A 19,418-nucleotide genomic window follows, 5' to 3' on the forward strand; every position below is an offset into this window, starting at 1 on the left:
GCCACGCCATCCCACCCACCTTGTGCTCCCCAAGCCCGCAGAGCTCCGCTGAAGAACAATTTGCCATAATATTAGTTGTCGGTAAATTCAAAGACGGAGCTCCTAAAGCTATAAAATGGATTAGAAGCAATTTAAAAAAGAATTAACAAACTAGAGTAAGAGTATACTGTCAACAAACAAATGCTTCATCATAGCACTGTAATTTGGAATTTTAATTACCCCTCTGCTTCTGTAACAAAACAATGTCTGAACTGGCAGCCATTTGAATCTCTCACAGGTCATTGAGCATTCTAGTTAATTACTCTATGAATAGCCTGTTTTTCTCCCCTCTGGAAACACGTTTCTAATGGCAGTCAAGGTCTGACAAATGTGTCATCTACATAATTAGCTAGGAAGCAACACAAAACATTAAACATGCTTTGTGCCGACAACTATCAAAACATTTCATTTGTTGTCAATTATTCATTACTTTGTAGGTTCTGAAGGGGTTGTTATTATGGAAATAAGTCCAGATGCTAACAAGGTTAGAGTTTTTTATTCAAATTAGTAATCAGAGGGCTAACTTTAAAAAATGTATCCCATGTACATTTATGGCAGCATTCAATCAGCACTAAATTATAAACGAATTTAGTTAAGTTCAAGTTAAAATAGCCATGGCAGAGCACATACACTAATTTGTAGAGTTGCATCTCTCTTTGAAGTTTTAGGATCTAAGCTGAAGTAGCAAACTTTCAGAACCTTTGGCAAGACTAATTTGTGCTTGGTAAATAGAGTAAAGATTTTCACAGCATGAGATAATGTAAGATTGAAAAAAAAAAAGAAAAAAAAAGAAAAAACCTGGAGGTTTTTGAACTTTTTTTTCTATCCTTCTGTCACACTGAGTAAAAGTCAAAATCAGCATTTCCAATTCGTCTGAACTTCAGTTTGGCTTAACAAGGAAGCCAAACCAGTTACATTCACCACTCCCTTAATGGAGCTGAAATGAGTTTATCCTTACTTTTAAGAAGAAATAGGTGCTGGTTATTTCATTTTTCTATGATCTCATTATGATGCTGCCTATCAAGCAATGCAGCTGAAATGGTGCAGTGAAAATGTTTGGAGGAGAAATAAATGGCTAGTTTAACAACAAAATTAACTTCCTTTCTAACCAAGTTTCTTTCAGATGAAGTGCTGTAATACATATATGCAACAAAGAATATCTTCTCATAGGCTATGTATAAGAAAAATTAGAAAAAAAAATCAGAAAAACAAAAGGCTTCATTCTGAGCCTTGCTCTGATATGCAGCTGAAAAAATGCCTGCAGACAAAACAGGATCCTGAAAAAGGGTTGGGAGACAACTTGCATTGCTCCAATGAGGAAAGTTGTTTATAGAAGGTAAATTGAACCGTAGAATATCCTAATGTATATTCTGCTTTCAGTCCCTAAAACACAGAAGTTTATGGTTTCAAATATGAGGCCTGCCCCTCAAGTGGGGAAAAGCAGACAGAAATGGATGGAAAACCAGAGCCAAGGGCTGAGCGAGTCGGTCTGCAGGCACAACACATACTAGATATTGAGTTTGAAAGTACAAAACCAGTGTGAATAAAGTAAGGGGACATATGACATCTAATTTCTCATTGTCCTGTACTAGAAAGGAGAACGACTAATGTTACCCAACAGATTTTTATTTTTTTTCCATTTGTGTTTTCTGGTTGCCTTTTTTTTTTTTTTTTTTTTTTGACAGTATTCCTGCTCCAGAAGCAAAACCGGACCTGTGCTTATGGACTCACTGCTTTCCCTCAAACCTATTTCTTTCCTACCTGCCCTGAATTATTTGGGGGAACACAGTGCTCGTCACTGCAAGCTTGCATTTATTAACAACTACCACACTAGTCATGGGAAGCTCATATATTTTTCTATTTCAGTCCCAGTGCTATTATATGATTTGTGTAACACCTTGAAGGGAACACAGCTCTTTCCTCGCAGTGATAAAAGTAGATGCATAAATAATGGACTAGTGCATGATGATAAAATCTGGGGAGAATAAAGCCTGGGCAGTCACTGTTAGAACACAATAAAGAGAATATTTTTCACCTTCCACCTCCAATGTACACAACTTTGAAAGCAGGAAGTTTCCTGCTTCTGAAAATATTTTGTCAAGATTTGTGTGTTGTTTTTTTTTTGTTTGTCTGTTTTTTTCCTCCAGGAAAAAGAGTAAACTGGGAAAAAATGAATCCTCAGAAACTTTCCCTAAATAGACTATACTATAAAAGAAGCTGTGATGATCTCTCGGAGATTGAAATAATCCATTTCAGCTAAAACTACCCATAGCAATGAAACTGAAAATACTCTAAAAGAGGGCTGGAGTCTGTCTTGTAATTAACATTAAACAGATAACATATTTATGAGGAAGTCAAAATATTTTGGAAGCCGATAATCCTGTAAGCCTTAACATGGTATAAAAACAACAAATAAATGCAAAGTGTTACTGTTACACATGCCTGCCTGATCAATGGTTTTCACATATTGATCTATAAATGGAGTTGACAGTCTGTGTTGGCTGCACATTTTCCAAGCAGCTCTATTTTTGTACAAAACCAATACGGGCAATTACCTTTGTTTGAGATGCCAAGTCTTATCAATTCAATGTGATTTAGTGTCATTTTAATTAAATATCAGAATCTACTTCAGGACAATCTATACAAACAAAGCCTCAAACTTGACTATAAGCTTGATTTGAAGTAAACATGTACAAGCCCTACAATTTCAAAATATGGCTCAAAAACTCTGCTAAACAGAAGGCTTATATTTTTAGCAATTTTATTTCTGTCTTTTTTGGCTAGCCATAACTTTGGCAAGTATTCTATGATCACAGGAGTAAGAAACAAAAGAAGATTGCTTCCTGTTCCTCTGATAATGTATTAGAGAGATAAATAAACCTACCAGTCTGTTTAACCTAATAAGAAAAAGCTCTAATACATTAACATTTTGGAATGTCTAAATAGGCTCTAATTCTTAATATAGACACCAATAAAAAAAGACATTTCATTGTTCGAAGTTGTTCTGAATGAAGCAAAATGCACTTCCCTGGGGTTTAAGAGATGAAAATAGCAAATATTCATTTACATTGCTGGTTCAGACACTAACATTAAGCACAGAAAGAGCCCTTGCTTACCACAGTGTGTGTCCAGCTTCATGATTTGTGCTCTTTAAACTCGACATTAATATCAATTTCAACCTTTGCACAATGCTCAAGCATTTCCATAGCAAATAAATAACGAAAACCCCCACGAATCTACATTTCGCTTTTGCATCAGTTAGCCTCTGCATCCCCTATTTGCATCTTTACTACTACAAAATGCACAAGTGCATATGGCCCTACTGATGTATGATGCATATCCTTCTTTGTCACACTGCAGAAAATAATCTGTCCACCTTCAAAAGTATAGCCCCAGGTGTGCTTACAAGCATCACAGCAAATGCTTTAGAATACAACAAATCCCTTAGAGAAAATTATGTATTTTCTTCTCTACAAATCACCAGCGATCTTTTTAGATTTGTGCCTGTTTTTTTGCCCTTTATGTCCGGAGTGTTAATTTTATTTATTTTTTTAAGTATGTTTTATAAATACGTAGTTCTGTTGATTGTTCAAAATGTGCCAAATGCTGATTGCCTTAATCCACTGGAGTCAGGTTTTGCATAAGTTGGGTAAAGAGGATTTGACCCATTTATTAATAGAATGTATAGTATAATGCACATGCCTAATATGGGTGGAGAAAGGGTAATATGGAGTCCCTTATTCAGCTATTTCTAGTTTTAAAAAGGAAAAATCTTTGTGAAGATCGGACAAAAATGTTCAGTCAATGTAAAACAGAAAATAAGCATGACCAGTGGATACTTTATGGACTATAATGATCTAAAGAGAGATGGATTCTTCAAAATTGAAAATTTCCAAATAGAGAATCAGGATAGATCCTGTTTTCCGTCTAGCACAAAATAATTGGCTTTGCTTAGCATACTGGTAATGCGTATCTTTCAGTAGGGGTCTGTGTGCCTTTAAATGCAAAAGTAAAGTTTATAAGCATACTGAAAAAGTATGCCATGAAATTACACGATCACTAGATGTATATATATTTGTGTGAGTGTGTGTGTGTATTTATCAGCTGAATCTTTTTCTCTCTAGACCCTTAGACAGCCAGAGACTACTCCCACTAATACTTTCCCCAAAATTCTTCACAAGGCACATGCACAGATTCAGATCTGTCAGTATGCGGTTTATACATGCAGTTGATATTTCAGTGGTCTTTTAACTCAAATTACATTGCATTTTAAGCATGTATTGGAAAACATTTGGTTCCTTAGGAATTTTGCTTTTAGTTTGGGTGTTAGCAAACAACTTTAAGAGGCTTATTTAAGTAAATACGCCAAAACACTTTCGGTCTGTCAATATCTAGTCAGAAAATTCTACATGGCGAAAAGAGATGAAAAGAATTGAAATAGAAAGGGAATTAGTAGCATGGCAAGCTTTCAGTCTATTATATCAGAGCCAAGTTTGCTTGGTAAAATGACATATACTCAGTAAAACTCCACTTTTATATAATTAGCTACTAAACAAATGTAACACAAAACAACTTTTCAGCTCTCAGCCAGTGAACATATATTGTACCTGCTATGGCTATTGGGATGCGGCAGGGAATATTTATGTCTAATTTAACTTTTTTAGAGCCCCTTGCTCTGTAACAGTCCAGCATACTATCCCCCAAACTAAAGTTATGTAACAAGGTAATATCAACAATGAGAAACTGCATGATAAAATCCTGCCCAAAAGTGAAAAATGCTAATTTTGTCTCATTTAGCAGCTGGATACAGAAATGCTCATTAGTTTTAAGAGGGTTAATCCTTTTAACTTTTGCATATTGATATGCCAATTATGCCTAATTGTACAAGAGGCATCAGTCAAGGTAATAGTGCATAAACACATGAAAGTTATTAAGTACATCCCAACATGTAATAAAGTAGGTGTTAATTGGTAGCTGAGTTCTGCAGGCTATTGAGGTGGATAATTCATTGAGAGATGGATCACTTGTAATTTCTCTACATAATTCCTTTTGCAGTCTCATGCTGTGATGTTTTCATGCTTGTCAAAAACAACTGCAGCCTAGTGCCTTTTGTTAAACACAGCCAATAAAATATGTTAGGCATCATTAAATATACTTAACTTTTAAACTTTTTCAAAGGTACAGTTCTTCCTGATAATACATTATAGTATTCCCAGAAAATTACAATAAGCATCGTCTCAGGTCTGTAATGGTGGAACATTTCACTTCAGATAAAAAGGAAAAAACATGTACAATGTGTTGTAGGAAATTGTAGAAAATGTTCAAATGGGTAGGAAATGAATATCTTATCAGATGCAAAGACCTAAAGAGATTTTTCTCTCCAGAAATATATGTTATGTCCTTGAAATAAGTTAAGCTATAGCAGAGAAACTAATAATTAAAATGTTGCATTTTTAACCTAGTTTGAATTTTGAGTTTGAACTTAGCATAAAAAGGGCAGAAAATACAGCTGCTATAGTAGGCTTTCTCCATTTAATAACTTTGTTAGAAAGCTGAATATTTCATAGGAATCCATTATATCAACAAACAAAAAATCAATAGCTTGCATGGTTGTGAAAAATGACTGAGACTTGGGACTCTGTCCCCAGCCAACAGAGTTTTCTCTCTCATTTGCATTCTCTGAGAACAAAATGGATCTGGAGTCCAAAAAGTGGCTAACATTGCATAAATAATTTTGTAACATCATATGGCCTCAGCTGCAAGTTGCCACCATTATGGAAGAAAATTAACCAGGGGAGACTCATACCAATCAGTTTGTTTAGTAGCTCAGGAGGAGTACAGGGGCAGGGACACAACTGGCAATAGAGTTCATCACTAACTATTTAATTTAAAAAAAAAATGGTAATGGATAAAAAATGAGTCAACTCTTTCAACTCTGGCAACTATTAAAATATTAAGATAACTTCCGTGTCTGATTTTTGCAATTCATCCGTTCTTACAGAAAGACTTTTTTTCTTGTTACGGACAAAGTTGTCCTTTATTTACAGAGTTGTAATTTCAGTTTCTTTTTCTTTTGTCTGGTTTCAGTGTTTGTCTTTTTAGATGCCATGGCGTAATGTAAGTACTATTCTCAACAGCAGCTGTATTTAAATACTGTAACACTTGAGAGTTGAAATGCTATGATCCTGGCCATGAAAGCCAAATTCTGTCTTTCGGCAAAGGAAAATTGTTATTCCAATGCCTAGCCATACTCTTAAAAATATATTAGTGTCAATAAATCCCTCCTTGCAAAGGATTATCAAAAGCGTGGTTAAGATACCAGCTCCTACCTTCTGTAGGTTTTAAAAAATTGGTAAGACTTGTGAAATATTTTACTTACAGGCTCAGGAACTTTCACATTCTCGGACAGAATCATAGATTTGCTTTGGCTCAGTCTGTCGTGGTGACTGTTGGCATTTTTGATCCTCATTTGAACAGCTCCCGTACTATGGGAAGGACTTGGCTTTTCAGAAGCCATGTCTGAAGTTGTAGACCTTTCCATGGCTACAGGATTGACCTGAAGAACATAAAAGAAGAGTATTAATCTAAGGACCCTTCATAAAAAAAGAAAAAAAAACAAAAAAAAATTGTATCTGCGCAGTTTATACATCACTGTGATCTGGAGAAGTTGAGCAATCTTGCCAGCAAGTTATTGATCATCTTTGAACACCAGGATAACTATGAGCTGTGTCAGTCGGTAGTTTTATTATTGTCCTTATCACTCACCCATCCAACTGTCTTGGAAGAGTTAGTTTATGTAAAAGATTATCCTTATCTCAAAAGCCATTCTCCTCTATGGTGTAATCTCCCTGCAAGCCTCTGTCATGTCCAGCTGGCAGCCACTACACTTTGTCTTTGGCCCTGCTCACACCACACATTTTAAATCTTTCAAAGGAAAATGACATGCTTTGAAGCCAATTAACATATCTTACCTCCACAGTTCAATACATGCATGTTACAAGTGCATTAAAGGACCACACTATCACCCTGCTATCATCCTAGAGTCAAACTAAGATCTAAAAACAAAACAAAACAAAAACAAAACAACAAAAAAAAATTTTAACAAGTTTACTAACAGCATGGATGAGATTTCTGTTTCTGTGATCATAAAATTGGAAATGAAGAAATAACTGAACACGTAAGCTGTCATGCCCTTGGAGGGACCAGAGGGAACTGTACAGAATGATCACCTTCTCTAGCTGTGATGCTTTTCAGTCTCCTGTCTCAGCATTGTTGCAACACAACAAAGTGTGCTTTAGCTGTTCAAATTGCCCCCAAAATTTCCATTGACAAAAGTTGCTTTATATTTCCTGTACAAAACATCAGCACAGAGTCCAACTCTCACTCTATTTTCTCCCCCTAGTTCAACCTGATACTACTATATGCAAACTGGGGATTAAGTTATACAGTAGGAGGTCTCAAAACACCTTGCTGTTTATATTTCTAAGTAAACAAAACAGAGATTAGTATGGACTAGATACTACATAAGCAGGAAATGCCAGTTTCCCTACTATGGATCCATGGAAATGGAAATCCACTTAAGTAAACAGTTGAAAATCAGCATTTTCCAAATGCATTGGAAAAGCTTGATTTTTTTCAATCAAAATCTCCCCAGCCTCTGAAGATAAAAGTCCCTGATATCAAGAAAGTCTATCTCTATGAAGGCTTCAGAGCAAAGGAAGATACGGTACCGGTGGAAGAAGATGGGAGAGGGAGATGAGGAGTGCTACTGCATGTCTCTGGGCAGGACCACAGGGCGTTGTGTTGGTGCTCTCATAGCATTACATGGCTCTCATAGCATGGCCCTGATAAATCAATTCCTTCCAGAAAACACCCTTCAGCTATAGATATGGAAGACAATAATGAGAGGTCACAGAATCAAAGAATGGCTGAGGTTGGAAGGGACCTATGGAGGTCATATTGTCCAACCCCAGGTATGCCCAGGAGCATGTCCAGATGGCTTTTGAGTATCTCCAAGGGGATTTAAACTCATACAAGTTGAAGGTATGGAAGTAGGAGGAAATACAGCTCTCTTGAAGAGAGAAACAAGAAAATAGTACTTCAATATTAGGCATTACCCAAGGTATTGTGCCATGATAGGAACACTAACTTCAATGCAAACAGCTGTAAAGCTGATGCTCTTTGACCATTTCCTGCATTGAATTAATTGCTCGAGAATCTCTACAGAAGTAGAACTACAGAAAGAGAGGAGAAAAATATAGCTAAGGAGTTACCTGCCACTCAGGAGTATTCAGTTCTATTTCCGCTGCAGAGCTGATACATGATACTGGGGCAAAGTCTTTATGTGGACCTTTGGGAAGTGGCACGGGGTGTTCTTCCTCTCTGAGACACTTCTCAGCACCCTTCAGAGCAGTCACCGCTCAAAGCCATGTCGCAGAGATGCTCTGCCATTTTGGCAGTAATATCTGCAGCAGTGCTAGGCAGGAAATGATTTTTCCTTCCTTCTAAACTTGGAGAGTCAAACCATTTTGTATTTCATGTTGGTATCAAACCAAAATCACTTCTCAACAGATTTTCAGTAGGCTCCAGGCTGGAGAGCTGATCAGACTCGAGAGACGAGAGCAACACTGGCTTTGTCACTGATCCAATGTTTGGCTGGAGCACATCTCTCAGACTTTCTTCTGAAATCTCCCACCTGTAAAACTCTGACATATCTCTTCTTGGGAGCATTATGAGTAGTAATTAGGTATTCTCTGTCTGGGGTTGTCAGTACATGATGTGCTATAAAAAAGTTTAATACTGTGACAAACTCATGCCCTGGATCTCAAGTAGGAGCACAGTCAGTAAACTGCAAGTCTGCAAAGACTTCTGAAAATTTTGATTTTAATCTTATTGAACTTCAGTACATTTTCCCTGAAATTGGGACTAAGTCATATACATCAGAGTATTACAATGGGACTTTCTGCAGCACTTAATTTACAGGAAACAACATAACAAAACAAACCCTCAGCATTTCCTTTGTCAGATTTTGTTTGTCTTCGTCTAGAGCGTGGTGAGATCATGCAGATCTTAAAGACACAAGTTACAAAAGCTGCTCCCTTAGGATTTCCAGGTAGAAATCCTTTGCTGCCCAGACTCCTGACAGCGTTATCGGCTCTGCATGCCAGTAGATGGCACCCTCAATATGAGCTCCACAAACGCAACGGCGTTGCATTTGCTCCTGCAAGAATTTGGTAGTAATTACAAGCCACTATTTTTTTTTTTATTTTTTTTTTTAAAGCTCTAAAAAATAACGGAAGAGAAGACGGTCGGGAAATGGATAAAATTTTAACAGAAAGCAGAGCAAAGATCCTATCTGATGCTTTTACGATCTGGTGCTTCCAAACTGTTATTAGCAGCATCAGGGCCAAGTTCAGGCTGGTTCTGCAGGGGAATTTGTTTCACTTACTTTGGAAGGCAGAGCTGCCAAGCCCTGTGCAACTGCTTGTGAGACACTCCACGTTCATTATATAATTAGCTAATTTGCCTTTTGGCAAATAGTTAGCATCTGGATATAAATTTTAGTTTTGAAACCTCCTACGGTTGATTTGTTGGATAAAGGCATTAAACCAAGACAGACTTTTTTTTTTTTTTTCATTTTGTTTATATTGGTTTCTGGAGCAAAAGGGCAGCATAATTTTATGGCATTCACTTACGAGAAAAGGGACAGGGAACATACTGAAAACCCCTCTTGGATGTATATCTTTTGGGACACTGTGGAACAGATGCAGCACAGAAAAGGGTGGGAAAAAAGTCAGGTAAAGGTTCAGGTGCAAGAAAAGGCACTAACATGAGGTTGGATGGATGATACAGGAGGGGAAAACTGAATCTGAGAATGGGGAAAAAAAATCGCGTTGGATGTGAGAAAGGAGAACTTTAATTTCTCAAGAGTGTGTAGATCAGATTACTTAGAAACAAGGAGCACCGCAGAGCTGAAAGGACAAAATCATGTTTCTGGCTGGGAGAGCAAAACCAATTCAGTCTTGCACAAAGCACCACTTTTGGAGATTGCCTCAGGAGTTCAACAGCCCTCAGTGGGGGAAGAAAGGGATTGTACTGTCAATGAAATTAGCAGCCTCAGTAGGTCAGCACTTGCAGTTGCTTTTCCCATGAAATGGTCCTCTTGTTTGGGGTGCTTGGAAGTAAATAGCACAGCATCCCCATGGTGAATTAGGATAAACTGAAGCCAGAGCTCAGATAACAACTAAAGGTGTCAAATGGGCAAGTGACATTTTACATATCTGGAAGATGAGTGGATAAGATTCTAAAACCCCAACTTCTAAATGTACAGCTGACTTTCAAAGGTGGTGTGGAAGCAATGAGTATTGCAGAGTTGAAAAATTGAAAGGTTACTGTGCATGCAAATCTGTGCACACTGTAAAGCCATCCCATTTCTGAGAATCAGGCTCGGGTTGAAAGAGTAACACAGCAAATTGCAGAGATCACATGTCAGGCTTCCTCACAAAATGCTGGGTCTTGGCAAAACCATTAAAAAAAAAAAAAACATTTTCCATAACATTTCTTTTAAAAGCAGTGTTTTCACAAAATCCTGTTTGATAACAGCCAAAATACTTCAATTATTTTAAATTGTCTTTTGATTGGGAAAAATTGTTTTGTCTCTATTATCTATATAATCATCATTTCTGAGATGATAAAGGAAACAAAGTAACATCATTTCCAATGCAAAAAAAAAAAAAGTCCTTCATGTTTCTAGTTTTTAGCTTTTTGCAAAAAAAAATGTAGAAATTGAATAGTTCATCTCATTGCCATTTTTGTCTTTAGTAGCCTGAATATGGTTTCTGTCTCACAGTGATGACCAGTAAGCATTCCCTTCCTACAGCAGATCATGGAGCTAGAGGAAGTTTCATGTTGCTGGTATCAGGTTTTTAATCCATGCTGGCATGTTGCTGTGTCCACAAATGGAGCATATAGTGAGCAGACTGACTAGTGTTACCGAAGAACTTTATTTAGTGAGTTTTGGTACAGTATTGGTAAAATTAGTACACAGTCGCTTTTTCTGCAATGCAGAGCTAGTTTTCAAGAAACAAGAAGGTAGCAGTATTTCTAAATTTTGACTTGAGCTATGCCTACATTTCCTACAGCTATGTATAATGAAAGACAGCGTGCAAATGTTAATTCATTAGCATTTTGTACCAAGTACTTCTAGCAAGTACTATTGTCCAAGAAATGAAAAAATATATATATTCATGATTAATAGAATTTGTTGCATTTGTTTTTCGACATTAAGAGATAAAAATGTTGTATGTAATTTTCAATATTCATCAAAATCAACTTTTAAATTCTTCCAACATCGCTCATTATATTTACACGACCATCAAGTCAGAAACATAATGAACATGAAAGGGTTCAACATAACGTGAAAACACTGCAAAATTAAAATTCATGTAGTTGCATTCGCTAATTCCATTCTTCTGCTGAAGAGCAACATCATACATGAAGAGCATCCATCAAAACCTATCACAATAATGTTCCAGAAAAATAAAAATCAGCACTAGGTTCACCATTACACTAAAACCTACAAGCCTGAAAAACAACAACAACAACAAAAAAAACCATAAAAATGGAAGAGGAAGTAAGCGTTAACAAATGCAAAAACAAGCTCATGCCACATACGGTGAGTCAGAGCATTCTTGCAAAGGAGAAAACATATTGCTGTGTCTGTGAAAGAACTGTTTAAAATCAACACACCTACGTAAATATTTCTGCTGTTGGATTTTGCTCTTAGCCTTCTCCACGCTGTTCATTATCTCTGCTGAAGTACAGCTCAGGGGCAGAAAGTGCTTAACACACAACTGATGGAAATGAAGGGGGACAGATGAAACAACTACAGGTAAAGAGAGGGGACAACAAGTAAACTGTCACATAGCTTTTCACATTATTCTTATTCCCACTGTGCTCTGTCTTTATTTATTATTTTTTTCCAATGCTGCTCTCACAGCTAACGTGTCACACATCTGCACCCAGGGCACAAACAGCAGAGGCTGCTGAGAAATACCGTGTCCTGGGCTGGCGCCCAGGAGAGTCCTGAAGCCAGATTATCCGAGGACTAGAAAATTAGAAAAATCCATTGTAGTGAAAATGCAAAGCAGATGTAACATTCCTATGCCTTTTCCATTTCAGAAAGATGTCATCCAGCCTGGAATAATTTGTACTTAGGAAGTAGCATTAATTTCAACCATTAGTCATCTCCAGTAAGAGTAGGAGATCAGGAATGACACTGCTTCACCACTGCCTGGGCTTTATTCCTGATTTAGCCCTTTGTATCAGATAAAGCAGAATTTCCTGCAGAGTTCAATCTGCAATAAAATGTTAAATGTCTTAAACTCAACAGCACAGTTTCACTTATCATTTAGACTTGCAACGTCATCAACAAACTTTGGTGAGTTTGTTATTATGCCCTACTTCCAACACAAGCCATGCCCATTAACATTAATGATCATTATCCCTTTTATATCAATATTTATTATACAGCCTTTTAATTTTTTACTTCTTGCAGCCATGTTAGACTTTCAGGGATGTCTCAGAACAGACTACTCACTGAGCAAGGATCACAGAGGTCATCTCACCTCATGTTTCTAAAAGCTGGCTTTGTAGTCACTCTTTTCTAGTCCAGCATCGAAGGACTTTCTATGAATAAAAGCAAAAATGGCCCACAGTTCTTCAGACAGCTAGAATTCATATGTACAGTTGTCCATGATTCTCGTGTGTCAAAGGGAAGAGTAGAAAACCCTTTCTGTTTTGTTTGTAGCAGTATCTCACTGCCCAACATTTCACAGAATCACGGAAGGGCTGAGGTTGGAAGGCATCTCTGGAGACCACCTAGTCCAAACCCCCCTGCTCAAGCTGGGCCCCCTGGAGCACATCACTCAGGGTCGTACCCAGATGGTTTTTGAATATCTCCGGGGAAGGAGGCTCCATAACGTCTCCGGGCAATCACTCCCTCTTCCAGTGCTCAGTCACACCATAATTTGTCTGCTACCATGTGGGGAATACACAATTCAGCACACTAATCACAATTTATGTATGCTCTGAGGTATATAAACTAGTCTCTATGAAGGATGCACCTAAAGGCAAAGATCTTGGCACAACTTGGCCAAAATCATAGCAGACTTCCTAGGCCATAGTGCAATACAAGAAAAGTGTTTTCAAGTATTGTTATTAAATAACTCTTAGGGTAAAGAATCTTTTACCAATGAGATTTTAACTTGATCCTTGATATGATGACTATATCAACCTTATTTAGTCTCATACAAGGAGAGTGTTATTCATAAAAATAACACTTGGTTAACTGCTACATAAATCTTGTGACTGCAATCTTACGTATAAGTTTAATATCTAATAGGAACAAACTGTGTTATCATCTAAAATAATTTCATCCAAGTTTGTACATGGAGTACATGATTTGGACCTCTGGTTCATGGTGAGCCCACTGAAGTTAATGGGCTTACAGCAACACAAAAGTAGCACTAAGCACACCCAAGGAGAAAAGCCAAAGCATTTGTTGCATTATGGAGCCAGGTGGGGAAATATGCTTTATAATGGACTGTAAGGGGGAAGCACAGAGACTTTCACCACTGTACAGCAGTAATGTTACTTAATCTGGGGTACAAGAACATACTATATGTTTATGCTGATGACTGAGTTTCTAAGAAATAAAATGTTAAGACGCAATTTCTTCGTTTCTCATGCCCGATAGTTACTGTACATCTTAGGTATACGTGATTCTCCACTTAACAGTGTGTCACAGACCCACAGGAGTGCGGAGCCTACGCTGCACAATAACCTACAGACAGTTACAGTTGGATGCTTCAGTGATTTCCTGCTTATTGACCGCAGCACTAAAAATATGAGGAGTGGCTTAGTGCTATGAAGCTTGACTGTAGTTTATTCTATTTTTTTCCACTAGTAATAACACTGTACACAATAATAAAATAAAAGGATAAAATAATAATGAAAGGCTTATACTGAGTCCCACTTTCTGGCAGATGGCAGCAAAACATCCTAACCAAATATACAGTTTCAGTGGAAATATTAATCTTTACAAACTGTTGCTCAATTCCTCTCAAGGATAGGATGAAGAGAGTTGTGAAGACAGAAAATATGAACAGATGTGCTAGACTGGCACTCAAACAAGAATTAAGCAGAGAGCTAAAGGTCTTCCTCTGTGTCATTCTGAAAACTTATACAAGATGATAGCTTAAAGCCTCTAGGTTTCTTCCATGTTATACATAGGCCCTTAAAAACAGCAGGATCAGTTGACAAATAAAAATAGAGATCTGAATAAGCTACTTGTACCCTACAGGCCAGAGAATTGGTATCTCTGGAAACGTTTTCCTATTTGCATAGAAAATGGCTTGAAAATTAGAAAAGAAAGAGAATGGGAGACAGTCTTCCAAAGTCGCACAGATACAATGACAAACTCTTCACAACCATGTTTAATGAATACAGATTCATCTCTAGTCCTGTAATCCTCTATGACCCGCTAACTACTGGACTGCAGAAACAAAAACTTGCTAGCAAATATCATTCAGATATTACTGGAAACAACAACACATGCAACGGGGTAAAAGAGCTTCTTCAAGTCAGCATGTGACTGCATATGGTCATGTCTCTTGCATCACTTGGTTTCTTAATTATATTGCATGTGAAGGTCTCAGGAAAGGTAACAGTTGTTTTGAAAGTTCATCTATCCCAGTATATCATATGGGATAGCATAATGGAGTCTATTTTCACCATTCCTGTGTCAATTTAATATCTCACTTTCAAGTAGAACTTGAAGCTAAAAGTATCCCTTGTGTGCAGTTTGGCCTGCATATGTTCTGGGAACAGTCGTCCATAGTAGAAATTCAGTTGAATATGTAAAAGAACATGCCTGGGAAAAAAAAAAAAAAAAAGCTACTTCTAGGTCTTCCTGCTGGCAAAGCATTTCATTTCTTTCTGGAGAGCATCTGATCCACGACACCTGCCTCCATTTTCCATGCTGTACAAGCTAGACAATGCTTCAAATGGTGAATACTGGTCATATGTACATGGTATTTAATATATATATATATATTGTTTGATATGTAGCACTTCTAATGCATCCTATGATATTGAATAGAAGAATGAGTGCAGTTCAGTCATTAGAACAATGACAGCAAGAAGTTCCCGGCATCATAAAAAATCACAATTTAATTGATTTAACACCAAATAATATCTCAGAAGTACTAGGAAAGCCCAGAGGAGTACAACTTGGTTAGTTCTGACCTTCTTCAGGTGAGAAAAAGATCATTTCCTCCCACCCCCATCCTTTCTGCTATATATTTATATACTGCAAATAAGTACAGCACAGAGCCATGGCTTTCCAACCACCATGCATAAGACTGACTACCCTACAAACTCACTTCACACCTGAATATGACACTTACCACACGGCAACTTTTTAGTTTAAAGTAGTCTAATTCTGAATAGAAAAAAAATCCAATGTTTTCTCTAGGAAGATCACATAAGAATCACAAATTTTCTCCGGTGCTTGAAAGAAATCTGTTCCTATAGCCTAAATGTTCAGAAAAGTGTTGTTACTTTTAATGTTGCCAGATCTGAAGTGATGAGATACTATGGGAAAGGTTATTCTTGCAGTATTTACAGATACAAGCAGAAGCAGAAGTGACAGAAATTTCAAAGTAAGACTGCTTGAAATACTTCCAGCTCAATTTTGCAGAACTTCTCCCCACAGAGATTCAGATATTCATCCAAACTTTCCATGCTTACCTGAAGTCGACATGTGGTGATGGTAATTTTGGAACAGCCCAAACTCTCCAGAGAAGTGGAAGAGTTAGCACCACAAGACAAACTGAGGTATTAGAAAAAAATATTTTTAAAACGCCTGAAAGCCTGCTGTGAATAGCCAAAGAAACAAACTTCCTATAAGTTCACAGCTCTGCCAACAGAAATTTCACTTTCAATTTGACGGCGGCTATATAAACAAGCTATCACAAGGACAGCTCGGGCAGGACCTTACAGCACATTTGTGACCTGAGTCACGTTAACATCCATGTTTGTGGCTCCATATCGGACAGGGCTTGTTGGTCCACAGTGGGGGAGGCACCTCATGTTCACCAGGGAGTAAGACTGCGTGCAGTTTGTCACACTTTAAAGTATTTGGGTGCTACCAAACACTTGGAGCAGTTGTAAGTCATGCCTCAGTTTGCTGCCCGGTCCGTAAGTTCCTGCAGCTGCAGCATCATCTTCACTAGACAAAAAGGTCCCCTTGAGCTCTGGTAAGCCCTCAGCAAAGTGGTGACAGTTGTTTCCAGCTCCACCCCTCTTGCTGAGGGGCATCCTAAAGAATCCTTCAACTTAATACTTCTAATGAACACTTGCCCCACCTTAATCCATTCTGCAGTTCCATGTACCCATCACTCTGCAAAAGACTAGTCTGTCAAACAGACATGCCGAGATTATTGAACAGGACAGGCTTTAAAGCTTCTCAGACTATAAAAACAATTTTAAAAGTAAACTTAAAAAAGTAACTTCTTTCTAGCACAGCCTATCTCAGTAGAGTCTAAAACAAGAGGCCTTTCCCTTATTCGGACAGTAAGATCCCTTCCCTCCCACTCCCTGCTATCATGTTCAATCCCTCGTGCTGAGCACATGAAAGTGCCTCCTACCCTCCCTCCAGCTTTCTCCATACGTATCTGCAGCAGTTTTTGTGCTGTGATCCTACAGCTGCTCCCTTACTTCTTCTCACTGCTCCCACTTCCCATCTGAGGGGGGAAAAAAAAAGCTCCAGACACTTCTAATCTGTTCCCACACTCCATTTCCACTTTCCTTTACAGAGCTCCTGGTGCTGCTCTTGCAAGAGACGGCTCTGTGAAACAGCACAACCGGCACTTGCAATTTTAGGAGAAAACTTTTAAGCTACAGCAGGAACTAGAAGGGGAAATTCTTTGTGGCTTGCATTGAGAGAGCCCCTTTTCTGCATTTTGTGAGGCCCCTGCTTTGTTTTCTTCACCAGCCGCTTCTGACGTGCCCCAGAGTGGAGCAGAAGGCATCAGGCGTGCCTGCCCCACCACGCTGCTCCCCTGCACTGCGTGGCACAGGCGGCGTAAGACAAAGAGGCTTGTTTGATGTGATAGTATCTCATATCACAATGTGTAGCTACTAAGATGTCTGCTTTCAGCAAAGGGGAAATACCGAGGCTGTCAAAATATCATTTGATTATGCAAGAAGTTTGAGCATAGGCTCCGTTAAATGCACCTAAAATTATTATTGCAAACTTTGTTTGTTTTGTGTAGGACCAAGCATCAAAACGTTATTTCACAAAGGTGATTCAAGACAATGCCAGACACCTTGTGTGCCTGTTCCCTGCAGGATGGGGGCTAGAGCCCACCTGCACCTCTGGTTGCACCCCAGATGTGCCGCACTCGGTAGGAGCAGCCAGTCTGCAGCACTGACAGCAGGAGTGCAACTGTGCCAGATCTGGCGTGCAAACCCCAACAGTCATAGTGAGAAGAATGGCAGCCATTCACCTGCCCCCTACATTGTTAAGAGCAGAAATTAAAAAGCCATGTATTTAAATAGCAAAATTGAGTAGTGATATAAACGGAGTTGATGGCCCTGCATTTAATTTGCATGTTCCAACTGATGGTTTTCAAAGTGCTGTTCATTTTAAAATGGGTGGGTGTTTGAAAACTACTTTTTTTTTTTTTTCCTTTTTTAATAATAGATTGACTTCAGTTGAAAGGGACCTTAAAGCCCATCCAGTTCCAACTCCCTGCCATAGGCAGGGACACCTCCTACCAGACCAGGTTGCCCAAAGCCCCATCCAGCCTGGCCTTGAACAATTCCAGGGATAGGGCAGCCACAGCTTCTCTGGGCAGCCTGTTTCAGGGCCTCACCGCCCTCACAGTAAATAATTTTGTCCTTATATCTAATCTATATCTATCCTCATTTAGTTTAAAACCATTACCCCTTGCCCTATCACTACACTCCCGGATAAACAGTCTCTCCCCAAGTCTCTTTCCTTCCGTAGTGCATAATGTGGTGTCTGAAGGCCATTTTCCTCATGAGAGATGAATATGCCTTGGCCGTAGCAGCAGTGGCTGTGCAGGACCAGGCTGGCATGTCGCACTCCTCCACGCACTGCACAAACTATCTGCACACCTGAGGTCAGGTGGAGACCCCCTAGGTCAGCACCACAACAAGGCTCTTCTCACCATCCTTTGTAGGATACCATTGGTTTGGTTTCTTTTGAGGCACATTAAATAGCTGTCGCTTATAGGGTAACTTGCAGAGCTAATAGAGCTCATGTTTCTTACTGGTTGAATTTGTGCGCAAAGCGAGCCCTTGTAGTCCTACATACCCGAGTTAAAATGTCTATATCATACATCAGCTTAACTCCCTAAACATCTGTATCTTGATGCAAGAAACAAGTCTGGTAAGAAATCTCTGCATTGAACATTTTTCATTCTGATAATTTATACATTTTTTTTTGCTCCACATCTAAATAGATTCCCTTTCTTCACTCTCTTGCTTTCTTGAAAAGATATGACAGAAAGCTCCAAACTTTAGATGAAAAGTAAAACTAGAAAAGAAGTTTTATAATTCAAGTCTCTGAAACTCTCAGGTCTATGCAACTATGCACTACTCAATCCATAGCCAGTGCTAAATTCTCCAAGGGAAATTCAAGCATGAATTGAAGGGACCAGTTTCTCTAAGCCTGTGCTGGCTGGGGACACTCCTTGTCTCCTTTACCAAGGGCAATTGTCGAGGAGGAGCTGAGATACTTTTACTTGGGCTGGTTCCACTTTTTTTGACACTCCAAAAAAAAGAGTGAATGGATTAGTGCCATGTCCTAGCCTCAAAATCATCACACTAATTTGATTAATGATTACTAATTGTTATTTTTTTTCCCCTCTTAATAGCAGAACCAAGCATACAACATTCTTGTGATACTAGAGACCTTTCCAATTTGAGCCTCAGAACTGCTCAGCCCAAAGCAAAAAAGGCAGCACTTGTGAGAGCAGCTCAGCCAGTTGGAAAGTCTAATGTAACACACTCCTGGAAAAAGTTGATTCATCTGTAGCAAAGCCATTCACTAGAAATGCATTTTGATGGGGAGAACCCCAGCCTGGGAGGCTTCTGTCCTTGTTTGCTGTGGATGCCCACAGTGTTACCATCCGGCTGTTGGGCAGCACGTGTTGGGGTTTGGCTCCAGCCAGCTTCACCACATGGGCTGAGGATCCCCACATGGATGCCAACATTGGGTCCATCTCCCTCTGTGGATTGCCTGGTTCCTCCAAATCCACCATCCCAAGCAGACATCCAGCCAGCCAGGC

General features: G+C 38.7%; 1 protein-coding gene across 4 annotated transcripts in view; it reads right to left on the reverse strand.

Annotated features, from left to right (window-relative positions):
• ARHGAP15 (Rho GTPase activating protein 15) overlaps window positions 1-19,418 on the reverse strand; it is a 332,393-nt gene that overhangs the window by 307,499 nt on the left and 5,476 nt on the right. For 3 of the 4 annotated variants that reach the window (XM_083841824.1, XM_083841823.1, XM_083841826.1), the window contains one exon: window positions 6,419-6,595. In XM_083841824.1, the coding sequence (XP_083697950.1) occupies window positions 6,419-6,580 (162 nt within the window). In that variant the 5' untranslated portion in view covers window positions 6,581-6,595. Of the gene's footprint in view, window positions 1-6,418; window positions 6,596-15,849; window positions 17,567-19,418 lie in introns of those variants that run through there. The other variant, XM_083841825.1, reaches the window with a different exon arrangement.

The sequence above is a fragment of the Anser anser genome, assembly GCF_964211835.1.
Source record: "Anser anser genome assembly, chromosome: 6".
Lineage (NCBI taxonomy): Eukaryota > Metazoa > Chordata > Aves > Anseriformes > Anatidae > Anser > Anser anser.